Below are 14,204 nucleotides of genomic sequence, written 5' to 3' on the forward strand. Positions count from 1 at the left end.
TGGTTTTTCAACCAATGTGGCTTTTGCGCATGTCAATTCTTTAGCCATTTGTTTCGTTTCTCTACATTCACATTCATCCTCCCACCATTTTAACCATTTACTTTGTTTCTCAATGTTCTCCCAAGTCTTTGCCTTTTATTACCCTCTGAGTTTTTATACCCTTCTCTTTTCCCTCTAAGCCTGTTCGTAACATGTTCAGTTTTATTCTACTGAAAGAACCATTTGCAGGGAACCCAAAATCTTTTGACCACTCGGGCAAAAACTCTAGAGATTGATCTCCATATTTCCTTCTCATCAGATCCACAATGGGTCCCTCCGGAGAACCCATTTCCTTTTTACTTTTACCGTGTACACCACCCATCTTTCAGGCGTGGTGAAGTATACTTTTTATTCCTTAAAATATAGTCGTCACTATAAGTCTTGATTTTCTTTTACGTAGGAAAAATACAAGTTAAAACCCAACCAGAAGTATTGGTTAATAAATATAGGTCAAGGGCGCAAATATCTGTTTTCAGATTACTGTCCGTAAACCCCGATATTGTTCCTGTCTTCCTGTTAGGTCAAGGGCTGAGATTTTGCGATTTCAGTGAACTCTAAAAATCCCTCCTATCTTCCCCTTCGGTCAAGGGTCACAATTGTCAATTGCCCCTGTCTTCCCCTTTGGTCAAGGGTCACATTTATGCGTTTTCAGAGTGTTAGTCTGAATACAATCGTTAATACGCAAATTGCCCCTGTCTTTCCCCTTGGTCAAGGGTCACAATTATGCGATTTTCAGATAGTTAGTCTGAATACAATCGTAAATCCGCACATTGCTCCCTGTCTTCCCCAGTAAAAAGTTGGATGCTGATGAACCGGAAATACTGTTTAATTACTCTTATAATTTTATACACATTTTTCAAATAACCGGATAAAAAGACAAGTTATCATCATTAGAAGCCCAATCAAATAACCGAAATTTGGATTTTCTAAGAAGAGAGAGAGAAAAAAAAAAAATCACAAAGTACTAAATACCCGTCTTTGTAATCTGTTAACCCGTTATAATTCAGAAAACCCTGTTTGAAAACCAGAATAACAACTTCTTACCCGATTCGTGTGAAAATCTTCCTCATCGGATCGTGTTGAAGCCAATCAGGTCTCTTTTGGTCGCCGGTCCCCTCTCTCTGAGTGTGATGAGGTATAGGGCAGAATCACGTTTTGGTGGATCCTGAAGGGGCCCCTTCCCGGACGTCCTCGGAGTCCCGACGGAGCTTCAAACGATCCCACTTCTGACACCAAATTGTGGTGGAAGATTTTGCACAGACAATCGTTAAGTAAGAATCAAAGGCTCTGAGTCAAGTATGTCTTTTCTCCGTTTATTTCCTTGCAAGGGAAAAAGGGTCACAACAGCTACGTGGTCAGTAGACTGTCAAGAACCTCCTTCTTGCCCCCAACACATCGAGGCAGTTCTTATACCTAAGTTTAGATATCGGTGGCGTCAACAGAAACCTTTGACCATCTTGTTGAGTATCTACAGCCAGGGTACTGGGAACATCTTATCCATGTAAGACACGTCAGTTCTTTGACCGTGTCCTTGCTCTCCCAACATGCTAAAACAAAGGTGGTCATACACATAACAAACACTTTGTTCAATCTCTACAGCTATGACGCTGGAAACATCTAATCCAAGTGGGAGACGTCAGTTCTTATGTCAGGGCCTTTGTGATCTAACCACTTGCAACTAATAAACTGGTTATACAGATGAAGCATTTAAAAGGGTTACATATCATTTTCCCATTACATGACATACTTTTCTTTACTGTTTTCTTAAATTTAATGAACTACAAACTACTAACACATGTATTCATTGTCATTGATTGTATATAACTTATACTGATAACATAATGCAATATAGCCAGGACAGCCTTACAAGAGTCGCAACGCTTTGTGTTGCGTTGCTTCGCATCGCGTCGAGGTCTGTATGATCACAAAATTCAGAGTTTACCCACCTCTAATTTTACCACTACAGCACTGGGCTTAAGAAAGGCAAAATCCAAAGAAATGACACCGGGGATTCCTCCTGTGAGGGTTATCACAAAGTCAATGTGGGGTGATGTGTCTATTAAATAGAAAGAACAGAGGGGGGTCAAAAAGAAATTGAAATGTTTCCCTCCATTACGTGTGTTTTACAGGATGACGTTTCCTTGATGAAGGAGCTGAAGCTTAACCACTATCGCTTCTCTATATCCTGGCCCACAATTTCAGTTACCATCTCCATGTGGCTGGTCAAAGGGTCTGGAATTTACAAACACACACATTTGACCAGCCACATGGAGATGGTAACTGAAATTGTTGTTCCCACTGTTTGCACACTCTCTATTCTGCTCAGCGCCGTCTTCCTTATGTTCCTGCTGAGGCGGAACTAGACGTTGTGCATCTTTATAGCCACAAACATTAATATACACATATTGCAAGTGCATCATTTCTTTAATGGATCCTGCATGAATATAAATCAGGCATGAAAACGGGTCAAGGGTGAAAAAGGTGAGAAGGATATTACCCTTCTAGGGCAGGGGGTTTTCAACTGGTTTTGTCCCAGGGACCACCATTCTGAATAGAAAGTAATTTGCGGCCCACTGACGTGCCTGCACGCGTGTGCGTGTTTGTAACCGCCGTCGCCACGCCCCCTAACCCCGCAGATATTCCACCTGCAGCACTTGTCAGTGTAATTTCTTCGATATTTTTCAGATGCACGGCTCCTTCTGACATGCGCACCTGTTCGCAGTTCACTGAATATGAATACCCACCCTACTCATCGAATCTACACGATTCACGTAGGTCACCTATTTTGGTTTCAAAACGGCGAATTTCTTCGAAATGTAAGGAATTTTCATGCCTGATAAATACATTATAATGTGAATTTCAAGAGAATGTGTTGTAAAAACATTACTTGAGCCTTTTAATAACATCGGACACTGAAACAGTGGATAGCTCTGCAGCATGTTGCTTTTTGTTATATTGCTGAGGATTGATTGTACTTTGTTTTGCGTTGTTCTCTCAACTGCGGTATTGAACATACAAACAAATGTGATAAAAAAGATGCATTCAGAGAACTCACGGCAGCGTCACAAAACGTACTGAAAGTCACTTATTCAAAATATGTAACCAATATAACTTGTTATTAACAGAACTACTGGCCTGTTCTTCTATCATTTTAAAACATGTTAATTACTGATTAGAATACTGGAAATGACAATGAACTCCTGCTTAGTATTAAGTAGTGCTCAGTTTGATTTCATGCAAAGTTGACGAAGCTGCAGCACACCGTGGTGGAGAATAAGGCAGGATTCTCACTGTCCACATCAGTGATTTCATTTTGGTCATCTAAATAAAGAACAGCTAAAGAACAATGTTATCTACACTTTACCAGGGATAAAAGCCATTTGTAACATTACAGGTCATTTAGCTGACGCTATTAACCAAAGCAACTTCGACGATCTAGAGGAATTTAGAAAAAACAAACGAACAAACAAAAAAACAGCCCTCAATCTGTTGATGAACTGTTTTACCAAGCAGCATCATTTCATATCCAGGGTTTGATGTTCCCATATCTTAGAGCTTCCATGACCAATTTCAGGCAATCTACAATGTCTTGATATGAAGTTACACCTGCAATGAAGAATAAAATGGAGGAAAAAGGTTGTCACTGTCGGTTTGTAAAGTAAGTCAAGTGAATACTAAGTTTCCTTAATAGAGAAGCTGACTCACTCCTTCTCATTCGAACCCACAGCTGCTCCACAAAATCCAAATCGCCTCATTCCAGGAATGAGTTGAATATGTCGGTCTCAGGTTTCACATCTGCGTTCTTTGAGAAAAGTTGTATAAGCAAGAAAACAACCATATTTATTCTGAAATTAATTAATTTGTGAAAAGTCCTTTATTCTATGCTACCTTAGCTGTTTTGTAGTGTCTTTGAAGTATCCTGAAGCTGTGAAACCAAATGACAAAAGGAAAATAATATTTTGAATGAACTGTTAGCATTAATTAGTCACAAATGTGCATTAATTGAAAAAACAGAAGGAAGGCCGTGGTCAGATTTACAGCAGACACGCTTTCCAAAGCCTCCACCCATTCAGTTTCACCAGTTCTCAAACCATCAGCTCGAGTCTGAAATAACACAAGAATGATACATTTAGATCCCTATTTATTTGATGATGGTGTTCATTTATTTTTGGAACCTTGAGAAATTAAGACAGAAAAACATGGACCATTTTAAAATAAAATTATATGAGAGAATAGCGACTTTGTGCGTACATTGAGTTATAGTATTTGCTTTTTACAATACTAAATACACAATTATGGTCGCTCAGGTGACACTGAATGTGCGCCATCCCAAATCAACGTCAGTGTGTCACAAAAGTGAAGTTGCATTTCAAAAATCATAGACTTCTCAAATGCAATACAATCTCCATATGTTGATTCAATTATCAGATTGCTCCGGCTGCACTCAGTGAGGCACAGCGTCGACTTTACTCACAGCTTTTTCATAGATGAAGACTGGCTCGTTGCCACGGTACATTTTCAGCACAGGAATTCTGTCTCCGTCCGTCTTTAACAGTTGGATGTTCTCCTAAAATCAATCAGAAACCGAAACGCGATTATTCATCAGGGTGTTACATAGATACACTTTAACACGACTGATTTAACGTTCACACATAAAATACAATCACCTCATATGCAAATGGTCCGTTGCCTTCCTCATCTTGAAGAGACCTTCCGTCAAAGGAGATATAAGATACACAATTAAACCTTGCCGCAAAAGATAAGTATATTCAAGCAATTGAGAAATTAAAACGTAAAGTTAAGCTATAACACCAGGCGGATTATTGAAAGCGTTCATTTGACTTTCTCTAAAATACCAAACACAACGGGCGTCATGGTAAACAAGTTAACTCACCGAAGAATATTATAAAACTCCTTAGCGTCGGATATCACCCTTGAGCTCATTGCGCAATCAGATCAGTTGTTCCAGAGTGGATGAATGTTACATATATTAAACTAAAAGTTTTACTAAGAGTTAAACGGGATGCTAGCAGTGCTGGGATGCTAATGTTTTTTTGACTGTCGCGCGTTTACTCAGGCGATGACGTCATAGGTCATAGGTCTTTTCTTTTTAATCAATTATACGTTTAACGTTATGTAACACAAAATAATGGCAGCACGGTGTTTATATAATCCCAATAAACCGCAATTATTTCTTTCTTTTATAAAATAAGAAAGAAAAAAAGTCGTCGTTTGGTCATCCTGCGCCGTAAAAATGGCGTAAAGAAATAGTCCCGTTTGAAGTAACGTTAACTAACTTTAATACGGTTTTGTTTGGGCATTTGTTTTAAAAATCAATTGCAATTATTTGATAAAGCTGTAGACATTTTTAATAGACATTTATACAAGGTAAGCAAAACATTCGTGAAAAATATATTTCGGCGGAAGTGATATCCGTCTATGCGGAGGCATAAACCCTAGAGTGTGTTACACCGACTTCCTTTTTCACTGTGGCCGCCATACCGTGAGCAGTGTGGTTCCCGGCGAATTTTCGAAAATGGTGAGAAGATACCCTTAGATCGTTATCAATATGCTATATAATACTTAAGCTTTATATCTCAAGTTTCAATTGTCATTTAAACGTCACATAGTTACCTGGATGAAGCGTGTATTCAGATCTATTGGAACAGCCAGTTGGAATGCGCCCGGCTGACGAGGCTAACATGAGGAGCCATTTTGGACGTATAGCGTCAGCTCAGTAATTCAGACCAGTTACACGTGTAGAGCCGTCGTAGCTAGCGCATGTGGTACAGGCCATGGGGCATCGAATGTTGCATTTTTTCCTCGTAAATACACGTTATGGTATTCTGGTGTGTTAGTGCTCGTATTGGCTCCTTTGCCGGCGTGTTGGGCCAACGCAACGTTTTAGACCTAAAGTTAGTTAGCTTCCGTCGCGTTAGCCTAGCCGAGCTAAGCTAACGGCTAACAGCTATAGTTTTTGACCAGTAGTAGAAATGCCAATACAACGTCCCTGTTATCGTATATCAGGGATATACGAGGTGCATATCTGGCTTACCGTTGGTGTTGGTTACCCGCATAAATGAGGCTCAAAGGAGATTTGATGTACATAGATATAGATTTGAGCAAACACCGTTAATGGACGTTCACCGGGACAAAGCGAGTATGTCTTCGAGAATATTCATTACATTATCCTGAACTCGATTGTTTTTATAGGCCTGTTCCCGACCCCTCATCTCGGTTTATTCCGAGAAAGGAGAATCTGCTGGCAAGAATGTCGTCCTGCCAGCCGTGTTCAAGGCTCCGATTCGCCCTGATGTCGTGAACTTTGTCCACACAAACATGCGCAAGAACAGCCGGCAGCCGTATGCCGTTAGCGAACTGGCAGGTATACCTCCTCCTGCAACAAGAATGAGATGAGCCTCATAGTTGAATCAAAGTATTTTACAAGAGCGGATACGTTCATGCATTCGGATGTGTTTGGTAATTTATGTGTCATTTTTGTTTTACAGGGCACCAGACCAGTGCAGAGTCCTGGGGTACAGGAAGAGCTGTAGCTCGTATCCCCCGTGTGAGAGGTGGTGGAACCCACCGCTCTGGCCAGGGTGCTTTTGGAAATGTATCCTTGGGACCAAAATTCAACCTTTAGGGTTTCTCTTGTAAAGAAAATACTTGAATCCTCAAATCAGCCACAAGACTTGCAATGATGGTGTAATTTGCGACTTACTCTGTGATCAGTGACAGATGCCTACTGTCATATGCTGGCACAGATAGCTGACGAACAATGAGTCTGAGCAAGTATTACTTAGTTAATTGTTTTAACTAAGGCAATATCTCTTTCCGATCCCCATACTGCACTGGGACCTGAACATAGCCAAGAAGGGGAATTGTTTCTCCTGAGTACGCTTTTAATCAGATGTGGGACTTTTCGATGGGTAAATGTGGGGATTTCTTCCGGTGCAAAACTTCTGATGCGATAGACACTCAGCGTGGTTACATGGATTCGAATAACTGGCTTGGTCTTGCCGTTCGGGAAAATCTGCGCGTTTCCTTCACATTTCCCCGCGTCGAATCCCCCTCACTACAGACCGGTCATCCGTTTTGTCAAACATCCTTGACTTTGGTGTAGATGTGTCGTGGAGGCCGCATGTTTGCCCCCACTAAAACCTGGCGTCGCTGGCACCACAGAATCAACACAACCCAGAAGCGCTATGCAATCTGCTCTGCAGTGGCGGCAACTGCCATTCCTGCACTTGTCATGTCCAAAGGTATATGCCAAGAACCATTCAGTTTATATACAGAAGTACCCCGTTTTTAAATGTTACCGCTTGTCTTGCCATAATGGTGTAATTTGCGTCTGAGTCGGTTATCAGTGACAGTGGACTGCTGTCTTAAAGCTGTCACATGGTATTGATGTGTCTTCGAGTCTGAGCAAGCTGTCGCTGTACGTCACGAAGTGTGAAACGGGTGTTTGAACCAATTCTCTTGTCTGCTAGGACACCGCATTGAGGAAATCCCAGAGGTCCCATTGGTGGTTGAAGACAAGGTTGAGGGCTACAAGAAAACCAAGGAGGCGGTTCTCCTGCTGAAGAAGCTGAAAGCCTGGAATGACATAAAGAAAGTAATCAAACCTTTCTTCTCTCTGCTTGACAAAGCACTCTTGATGACATGATTTTAAAAATAAAAAAAACTCCCTCCGGCAAATATGAACAAAGTAAAGATGAGGAAATGGAGAATAAGATGGCTGCCCCATATGCTGAGCAAAGGATGACTGGGAAGATGCTAAAAATCTAATTTATGTGTATGTAATGGAAAGATCTTGGACTGAACTTTTTTTTTTTTTTTTTTTAGTGGTATTAATGAACAATTCTGGCTCTGATAACTGCTCAAGCGTTCAAGAGCATGAAAAAAAAACCTTTAGTTGTGTTTTGTCATATAAGTAACAATAATAAACTCCTCAGGTCTACGCCTCTCAGCGCATGCGTGCTGGTAAGGGTAAGATGAGGAATCGCAGACGGATCCAACGCAGAGGACCGTGTGTTATCTACAACCAAGACTCGGGTCTCACCAAAGCCTTCAGAAATATCCCCGGTGTGTCATTAGTTCCCATTTTTAAAGAACCTACCATTATGGTTAAGAGTTTACCATTAGCACTATTACGTACTTAACTACAATATGCTGTCGTTCCTGTAAACCTGAATGCTATGGGGTAAAAAAAGGGAAAGGATGATTAAATGTTATAAATTGTCCTGCTGTAAAGGCATCACATTGCAGAACGTCAACAAACTGAACCTCCTGAGGCTCGCTCCTGGTGGTCACGTTGGACGCTTCTGCATCTGGACTGAAAGTGCTTTCCGCAAGCTGGACGAGCTGTACGGCACCTGGCGTAAACCTTCTTCCCTGAAGGCCGGCTACAAGTGAGTATTTAACACAATCACTGTTACTCAAGTAGATCAGTGATGAGCTTCAACTTCATGGTCCGTGGTTTTGAATATGTGATATCTAAAGAAGTTGAGTTAAAATGTCAAGATATGTCACTTGACTATTTTCTTAATCAAGAATTAAATTAGTAATGCCTCATTTATTTCAGCCTGCCAATGCACAAGATGACCAACACAGACCTGAGCCGGATTCTAAAGAGTGAGGAGATCCAGAAGGCTCTTCGTACACCAATGTAAGCACCGCTCGCCGTATACAACATTTATGTTTGCTCTTCAACTATGATGATGTTTCAACTTCAGGTCCGTGTTTCTGAATCCTGATTGTATGGAAGTTCTGAGCAACGCATTAAGTTAATAATAAATTTGTAGTTGTGCAGAAGTGACAATTCTAAGACTGGTTTATTTTGTCATTACAGCAAGAAGATCATCCGCAGAGTGCTGAAGAAGAATCCTCTTAAGAACTTGAGGATAATGCTCAAACTGAACCCGTACGCCAAGACAGCAAGACGTCATGCCATTCTGAAGCACAACCCTAGGGTAAGAACCAAAACCTGTAGACCTGAATTGTTACCAGCTGGCTCAAGGCGACAATATAATGGACAACAAGGCAAATACATTGATCTAAAGAATGAATACATAAGTAATATGTGTGTTCGAAAGAAATGCAGACTAATCCCTAGTGGCAAGTAGAGGTCATCCCAAAAGTGACTTTGAAATCTTGGTTGTCCCCCTCCATAGACGAAGGCCATGATGCTGAAATCCAAGAAGAAGCCTGGCAAGAAAGGAGCACCTAAAAAAGCCACGGCATAAATTGCTATGCTTGCAGACAAGAGTTCGGTGATTTAATAAATCATTTGTTGCAATTGTACGTGTCAGACTGTCATTCTAAATTTTATTTCAACATAACATTTATATCTCATAAACTAAACTCATAAGAAAAATCTGTCACTGCTAAAGTACGAAAGGTCGAGAAGGATATTGAGGACACGGGTTCGGTAGCATTTTTCATGATTCAATTATATAAAGACTTGTTCAATACAAAGATTTAACTCTGCATGTAGCTTTGTACACTAAAAATACAACTATTGCTTGCACAACGTGTAAACCATTTCACTGAGGTTGGTGCGATGTGTGGTAAACCAAACGGGTGTGGGTGAATGTCACTGGCTGAACCAATGGTACATCACAACCAGCCAGCAAAGTCCCCCTCTCCTCAGCTTAATGAAAGTATCAAGTCAAAGACAAATTGCAAGCTCAAAAAGCTGCTGTGATGGTAAATCACCGTAAATATTGGCGCTCGTATGCAAAGGACGCCTGTAACTAAAGTTGCTGGGTCTCCCAAGTCTTCTGCAATATATTAAGTGGGTCAATTGTTCCAATGTAACTTATTACTGGTTGGCTATATGGCTATTTGATATATTATTGGCAATGCATACTTTACTGATTTCTAGATAAACCTCTTCTGAATCTTCTATTATTCCTGGCTATGACGTTTGAACAAGTAGCCATTTAAATGACAACGATCATTTTTACCGTTTTTTATGTTTTCAAGCTCTCTTGACATTGATGGCATCACTGTAGAACAAGAACCTTGTGAGGCATCTGGATTTAAAGCTGCTTTCCGCAAGCTGGACGAGCTGCACGACAACTGGCATAAACCATCATCCCTAAGGGCTAGCCAAGACTGAGTAAGCGATCTCACTCTTTTTTTGTAAGTTATGTTTATTATCAAAAGCAGAGTGTAGTTATACATTACACTTTTACACATTTTACTTTTTCTCTCCCCCTCGCCCACATTTTAGTTCCTACCCCCAAATCTCTCCCAACACAGAAAAAATTGCGCCGCCTCATTTGCTAAAAAAGCACATCACAGTGTAGGTAGCTAAAGTATAGACAAAGTATTACATACGGTGCAGGAGGACAGTACAGACAACCAGAAATCAGTAGTGGTTCATACATCAACATTATAGGTCCAGTGACAGCGTCTTCATTTTATCAAACTTTTCAGGGTGTCCCCGCAGAGAAAACTTGATTTTTTACAACTTTAAAAAGAACACCAGGTCATTTAACCACAATGAGGAGTTGGGAGGGCGAGGTGACTTCGCAAGCAGCTTTGGCGGAGGTTGGAAATATAAAAGCACCCGATCGCCATTTCAACCAGGGACAGACCCATACTCCAGATCTCCTACTGAACGGAGTAATGTGTTCCCTACACAACGCTGTGTAAACGCTACACAACAGACATACAATTATTTTATTATAAAACGTGGTAATATTATACAGTCGCACTTGGACACTGTGCTCACTAATCCACATGTCATGTTTGCGAAATACTGGTAGATGAGAACCATTCGATTCCACAGAGAAATTTGCCTTTGAGCTTTTAAGTCCTACCCGCGTCCGACTGCCATGGATACAGCTTACCTTCCTTGCCATAATCAGACCGGAGGGGCGGTGGGAGACTCCTCCATTGCCTGCACCGAGCTTGCAGATTTTCTCAAAGTCATCGTCCTTGAGCTCGCCCACCTTCTGCGTCTGTGTCAGAAAGGCCTCCAGACGTTTCCGCTGCTGATCGTCCAACTCAAGCTCGTCCAGCTTCTTCTGCAGTGCCTCTAGATTCGAAGAGGATGGAGAGAAAGGTGATTAATTCATATGCTATGAATCTCTTCTGTGAATAGATGAATTGTTGATCAAACTATTCTAAAATGCTTCTGTTTGACCTGTTCTCCTTTACTCTAGTCTTCAGTATGTGCATTATATCTGATCATAATAAGATGCTTTTCTTCTTGCTTGAGGGTAATTATCCTTTTTTTCCCACATCTTTGAATGTAATCACGACAGATCAAGGAAGTACGCTCTTTTCTCTGCCGCTCGCCACAGACAGGTTTTAAGAGATTTTATTTTTGACAGTAGGTCTGCATATCCATGGAGACAAAGTGCTGTGTTTGAGTTGGTTGCAGATAACGTGGGTGACAAAAGTTGGAGGTGGAGGAGGATGGGGATACCGAGAAGTGGAGCAACTTGAAACACACTCCACACAATACGAGCACGATGCTGGCCCTTTGTCCTCCATCCGAACAAGGCCACGGGACAAAGGACTCCTGTTGGAACTGAAGACACAATTTTTCCTAAGCTTGCTGCGAAACACAGGGAAAAAAATGGCATAGCTGTTCTGCAATGGAGCTTCTATGAGATTATTAATTATTGAACTGAAAAAAATCAAACCAGATCAATTTATGAGGTCTACGGTTTACAACTGCTGTGAATCTGCTGTTTTCCCAACATACCAATAACATGGTGCACACTGAGCTAAAAGGGCCTCATGCCAAGTACGAACATTATTGCTTTTTCAGTCCACTAACTTCCAACTCAGGATGAATGTATAATAACATTGTTTGATTTATCAAGAGCAAGATCAACAGTTTTTAAAGATAAGGGAAATGAATGTGTTGAAGCCAAGCATGCCATCTGTGCAATTGCATTGCTAGGCAACAGTTTGGGTCCATTTTTACTTCTTGACAGTTCACATAATGTCACTGCAACAGGGAATAAACTGGGACACATTTGTAAGGTTTAGAACAGGTTGGTTTTTATTTGTTCTCAGATCTCCTCTGATAATATCATACGCTTGGCTGGCATTTTGTGGACAACTCAGTAAACTACTCCCATGACTGCCACACATTAGATGCTGAGAGAGCATCTCACGGGTTGTAATGGCAATTCCTTTTCACCAGAGAGGAATGGTCTTAATAAGAGGCTCATTGATTGCATCACGGTCTCTTGTAGCCAATATGCAACAACAGTCCTGCTATATGTGCACCAGATCCTCTTGTAGAATTGTCCAAATAATGTGCTAATTTATGTATCTGTTGTATGAATGTAAGCATTCCAAGTATTGTTCTTCTATTCTTTATTCCGCCATCCGCTTATATTTCTTCCGTCGCACCTTTCAACTCCTTCACACTTTCAGCTATTAAAACCGTTCAAATTTTAAAATATTCAACTCATTCAGGAGAGGGGGGCTATGACTTTTCAGCTTTCTACCTCTTAAGCTTGAATTTATACATACATACATTTATACATTCATACTACAGACCAATTTCAAATCTACCTTTCATAAGTAAAATAATTGAGAAAGTTGTCCTACAACAACTTAATCACTTCCTGGCTTCAACTGGCTGCCACGACAATTTCCAGTCAGGATTTTGACCTCTTCATAGCACCGAGACGGCCCTTATTAAAGTTGTAAATGACATCCGTCTTAACACAGACTCTGGCAAAACTTCAATATTAATGCTATTAGACCTCAGTGCTGCATTTGATACAGTCGACCACTCAATACTTTTGGACAGGTTGGAAAACTGGGTGGGGCTCTCAGGCACAGTCTTAAGCTGGTTCAGGTCATATCTACAAGACAGGAACTATTTTGTTTCCATTGGTGACTTTGTATCAGAAACAACCGACGTAACGTGTGGAGTCCCCCAAGGTTCGATCTTAGGGCCGACTTTATTCAACATCTACATGCTCCCACTAGGACAAATCATGCAAAAAAATAAAATTGACCACCATTGCTACGCTGATGACACCCAAATCTATGTAGCGCTTTCACCAAACGACAATCGCCCCATAGATCTTCTGTGCCAGTGCATTGAGCAAATCAAAGACTGGATGTGTCAAAATTTGAACTAAATGAAGACAAAACTGAGATCATTGTATTTGGTGCTAAAAAAAGAAAGGTTTAAAGTAACCCAACACCTTCACTCTCTGTCCCTTAAAACATCAAATAAAGCCAGAAGTCTGGGGGTTATTATGGATTCAGATTTACACTTGGAGAGTCACATCAAATCAGTAACAAAATCGGCCTATTACCACCTCAAAAATGTAGCACGACTTAGAGGGCTCATGTCAGCTCAAGACTTAGAAACACTTGTACATGCCTTTATAACTAGTAGGCTGGACTATTGTAATGGTTTCCTTGCAGGTCTCCCTTACATTGGCTCCCAGTATGTCAGAGAATCAATTTCAAAATCCTACTGCTCACATATAAATCACTACATGGTTTAGGGCCAAAGTATATCACTGATATGGTTCCACTACACAAGCCTTCAAGATCACTAAGATCTTCTGACACCAATCTGTTAGTGATTCCCAGAGTAAATACAAATCATGGCAAAGCCTCATTTAGTTACCACGCAAAAAACAGCTGGAATAAACTTCCTGAAGATTTAAGACTTGCCCCAACTCTGACCACGTTTAAAACAAGACTGAAAACTTTTATGTTCAGGTTTGCCTTCTGCTAAATTTGACCTACATTGCACTTTTAACCTCTGCCTTTAATTAAACAATTTAAATAATATTGTAATTTATCATTTTATTTGCTGTTTTTAATTGTCTTTTAATTCCTGCATTTGATTTCACTTTATTGTATGAAATGTTATGATGTGAAGCACTTTGAGTCTGCCTCGTTTATGAAAAGCGCTACACAAATAAAATTGCCTTGCCTTATATAAATCAGTAATCATGAATATTTCTTCTAATGGTTTTCCAATGGAGATCGTGTTCAAATCCTCTTAAACTTCTTTAACTTTCAGATTTTTCAGCTTCGCCAATCTTTCAGCTACAGACACAATTTAAACTTTCAAATGTTGACACATGTCTCAACTGTGTTATGAAAAAAACTGCTTGTTGATATCTTTTCTACTTTTTTCATAATCACTGATTATGTTT

The 14,204-nt window shown here is 40.5% G+C and overlaps 2 protein-coding genes and 3 non-coding genes across 6 annotated transcripts; 4 read left to right on the top strand and 1 right to left on the bottom strand.

Moving 5' to 3' along the window:
• Positions 1–1,339: 1,339 nt before the first annotated feature.
• On the bottom strand, positions 1,340–5,123 carry LOC120812679 (uncharacterized). 2 transcript variants are annotated; one of them, XM_078097374.1, is made up of 7 exons: positions 4,934–5,123; positions 4,707–4,749; positions 4,514–4,606; positions 4,078–4,143; positions 3,928–3,964; positions 3,745–3,841; positions 1,340–3,645 (listed from the first exon to the last, which is right to left on the bottom strand). In XM_078097374.1, exons 1-5 carry the CDS (start codon positions 4,981–4,983, stop codon positions 3,929–3,931), a joined length of 288 nt encoding a protein of 95 aa, XP_077953500.1. In that variant the 5' UTR covers positions 4,984–5,123; the 3' UTR covers positions 1,340–3,645; positions 3,745–3,841; position 3,928. The 2 variants fall into 2 exon arrangements, with proteins under 2 accessions (XP_077953500.1, XP_077953499.1); XM_078097373.1 differs by having other exon boundaries at positions 3,928–4,143; positions 4,934–5,115.
• On the top strand, positions 4,578–9,340 carry LOC120812678 (large ribosomal subunit protein uL4A-like). The gene is made up of 10 exons (XM_040168838.2): positions 4,578–5,578; positions 6,253–6,424; positions 6,549–6,655; positions 7,166–7,304; positions 7,533–7,657; positions 7,998–8,127; positions 8,297–8,453; positions 8,627–8,710; positions 8,894–9,014; positions 9,216–9,340. The coding sequence occupies exons 1-10, from the start codon at positions 5,576–5,578 to the stop codon at positions 9,285–9,287; spliced, it is 1,110 nt and encodes a 369-aa protein (XP_040024772.1). The 5' UTR covers positions 4,578–5,575; the 3' UTR covers positions 9,288–9,340.
• On the top strand, positions 6,736–6,833 carry LOC120812916 (small nucleolar RNA SNORD16). Its single transcript, XR_005710764.1, has one exon. It is a non-coding gene; the product is annotated as a small nucleolar RNA SNORD16 (small nucleolar RNA).
• LOC120812912 (small nucleolar RNA SNORD16) lies at positions 7,371–7,470 on the top strand. The gene has a single exon (XR_005710760.1). It is a non-coding gene; the product is annotated as a small nucleolar RNA SNORD16 (small nucleolar RNA).
• On the top strand, positions 8,752–8,819 carry LOC120812915 (small nucleolar RNA SNORD18). The gene has a single exon (XR_005710763.1). It is a non-coding gene; the product is annotated as a small nucleolar RNA SNORD18 (small nucleolar RNA).
• Positions 9,341–14,204: the final 4,864 nt, after the last annotated feature.

The sequence above is a fragment of the Gasterosteus aculeatus genome, chromosome Y (genome assembly GCF_964276395.1).
Source record: "Gasterosteus aculeatus chromosome Y, fGasAcu3.hap1.1, whole genome shotgun sequence".
NCBI lineage: Eukaryota > Metazoa > Chordata > Actinopteri > Perciformes > Gasterosteidae > Gasterosteus > Gasterosteus aculeatus.